Genomic DNA, 2,057 nt, shown 5'->3' with positions numbered 1-2,057 from the left:
CTATCTAGGAGGTGCAATTTATCAGAATAGTGTTTTTTTTATAACGAGCCAGAATGAAATAGGAGTAACAACTTTCTACTTCTTACCTTTTTAAAAATGTGTGGAGTAGAAAGGTAATTGTGTAAAAATGTAAGGAGTAAAAATTTGGCTAAAACATGATTACTCAAGTAATGCACAGATACAAAAAACCAAAAATTCTACTTAAATAGAGTAACAAAGTATTTGTATTTAGTGACTTTACAACTCAGGGTTTTTGTTATATTTTGGTTCTTTGTGTTTAATTTCAGGCCCTTGTAAAATTGATTCATTGTATTTAGTTGCTCTGTCTGTTTTCCACTCAACTGTTGTCACTCATTAATCAGCTTCCTCTCATTCTCCCATCAGCCCAGTTCCTCTTTATTCAGTGTTTTTCCATCTTCACCTCACTGATTTATTGCTTGGTCTTCCTCCATCGCTCTCAGTCCCCCTTGTGTATCCTTCTTTTAAGTATTTGCCGCCAGGTTGGCTTTTTTGTTTTGTTATTTATTAAATAACCTTTTACTTTTAACCCCTATTGTGTCCAGCTGTGTTCTGGGTTTCAAACCTTCCGTGCCCTGGTTCAGCTTCATCTAGCAGTTCAGCTGAATACACTCTGTCTGCATTCACTTTTAATTCAAAAACCATATCCAACGACTTATTTAGTCATTTTTCAGTCTAGAAACTTGTGYCTGGAACGTGGCTCAGTTTCCATTTTCTCCATCGCACTTCATCCTGTCAAGGCAATCAAACGTCCATGAAAGTGATGTCAAACCATAAACTCCTAACACGTTATYATGAGATGGTTGCAAGAAAGCTTTCTAGTTCTTACAAGATAATTTTGTGTCTATAAAGAAACGCAACTCAACAATAATTTTATGTCATGTGACAGCTCTATGCGGTCTATGTGGTCATTATAAAACAGGCTTACTCCAATCGTAATCAGTTGTAGATGTCCATCCTGTGATCACTTTCAGAGTTTCAATAATAATTCCAGTGTTTAAATAGTTTTTCTAAAACACAGTTATACGTATGTGATGAGGGTAGGGTGGTCATTGCATCCCGTTAGTGGCACCCCYATTGTGCCTGAGTCAAAGTACAGCTCAGTGCTCTAGGATGAAACTAAATAGAGAAAGRATGAAAATGAGTTGGAGACACTTGAAAAAACTCTGGGKGTGTTTTTAGAAGAAAAAATGTTGCATTTTTTTRCCTGAYCGTGTTGAAATACTTGAAACGATGTGAGTTCTGTTTTACGGCGGGTCTCAGCCGTACAGGCAGTAAAACAGCAGGCCTTCTAAACAGAAACGTCCAGCCAGCATGGACACCCTGCTGCTGCCCAGCCGCCGGTCTAACTCTGACCTTCGTTCTCAAGGCAGGCAGCTTCCCCAGATCCCCTCGGGGACTGGAGAGGACAGCGAGCACACTTACTCTGAAGTGGGCCAGCGCTCCTCCGCRACACGTACTGACGATGCCCTCTACGCCATGGTAGGCAGGGCTGGGCAGACGGACACTCCGGCCCCTCCGGCTGTACCCGCCAACACCCCGGCGCCTCCGGACCCAGACGGGGACGTGGAAGAAGGGCTGCCTGAACCCGAGGGCCAGGTCATGTCCGCCCCCCATCCTCCGGAGACGGCAGAGTACGCCTGCGTCAGGAAGCTGAGGAAGGCAGACAAGGCGCCTCAGAAGAGGGACAGCGGGACGGATATGGCGGAACCGCCGGCGCCGCCTCCCCGACACGCCCCACCGTCACATCCAGCCCCTCCTCCGCCACACCCCCACAGCACAAAGCTGCCTCGTAGAAACACTGAGGCCTTTAACGTCCCATCATTCCCCAAGGTTGGTACAACTAAATGTTTTGTAGTCTAAAGCACAGAAATTTGATATTTTTCTGGATACTTTTAGTGTTTTAGTTTTTCACTGTTCTTTATAAATCAGCTCTATAAACAGTGGGCTTCACCGTGAGTCCATTTCTCTGCTTTCCAGAAAAATTGTTAAGAATCACATCTAAAGTTCAACAAACAGATCCTTACTGGCTACAGACC

General features: G+C 44.1%; 1 protein-coding gene across 4 annotated transcripts in view; it reads left to right on the top strand.

Annotated features, from left to right (window-relative positions):
- The window catches only part of si:dkey-70p6.1 (uncharacterized), an 18,973-nt gene that overhangs the window by 6,808 nt on the left and 10,108 nt on the right, over nt 1-2,057 (top strand). For 2 of the 4 annotated variants that reach the window (XM_014033366.1, XM_014033365.1), the window contains exon 4: nt 1,505-1,851. In XM_014033366.1, coding sequence (XP_013888820.1) covers nt 1,505-1,851 — 347 coding nt within the window. Of the gene's footprint in view, nt 1-1,387; nt 1,852-2,057 lie in introns of all 4 variants that reach the window. The other 2 variants (XM_014033364.1, XM_014033363.1) reach the window with 1 other exon arrangement.

This window comes from Austrofundulus limnaeus, unplaced genomic scaffold, assembly GCF_001266775.1.
Source record: "Austrofundulus limnaeus strain Quisiro unplaced genomic scaffold, Austrofundulus_limnaeus-1.0 Scaffold1712, whole genome shotgun sequence".
In the NCBI taxonomy this organism is placed as follows: domain Eukaryota; kingdom Metazoa; phylum Chordata; class Actinopteri; order Cyprinodontiformes; family Rivulidae; genus Austrofundulus; species Austrofundulus limnaeus.
Note: the sequence above shows the minus strand (reverse complement) of the source record. Positions and strands in the feature narration are given on the sequence as shown.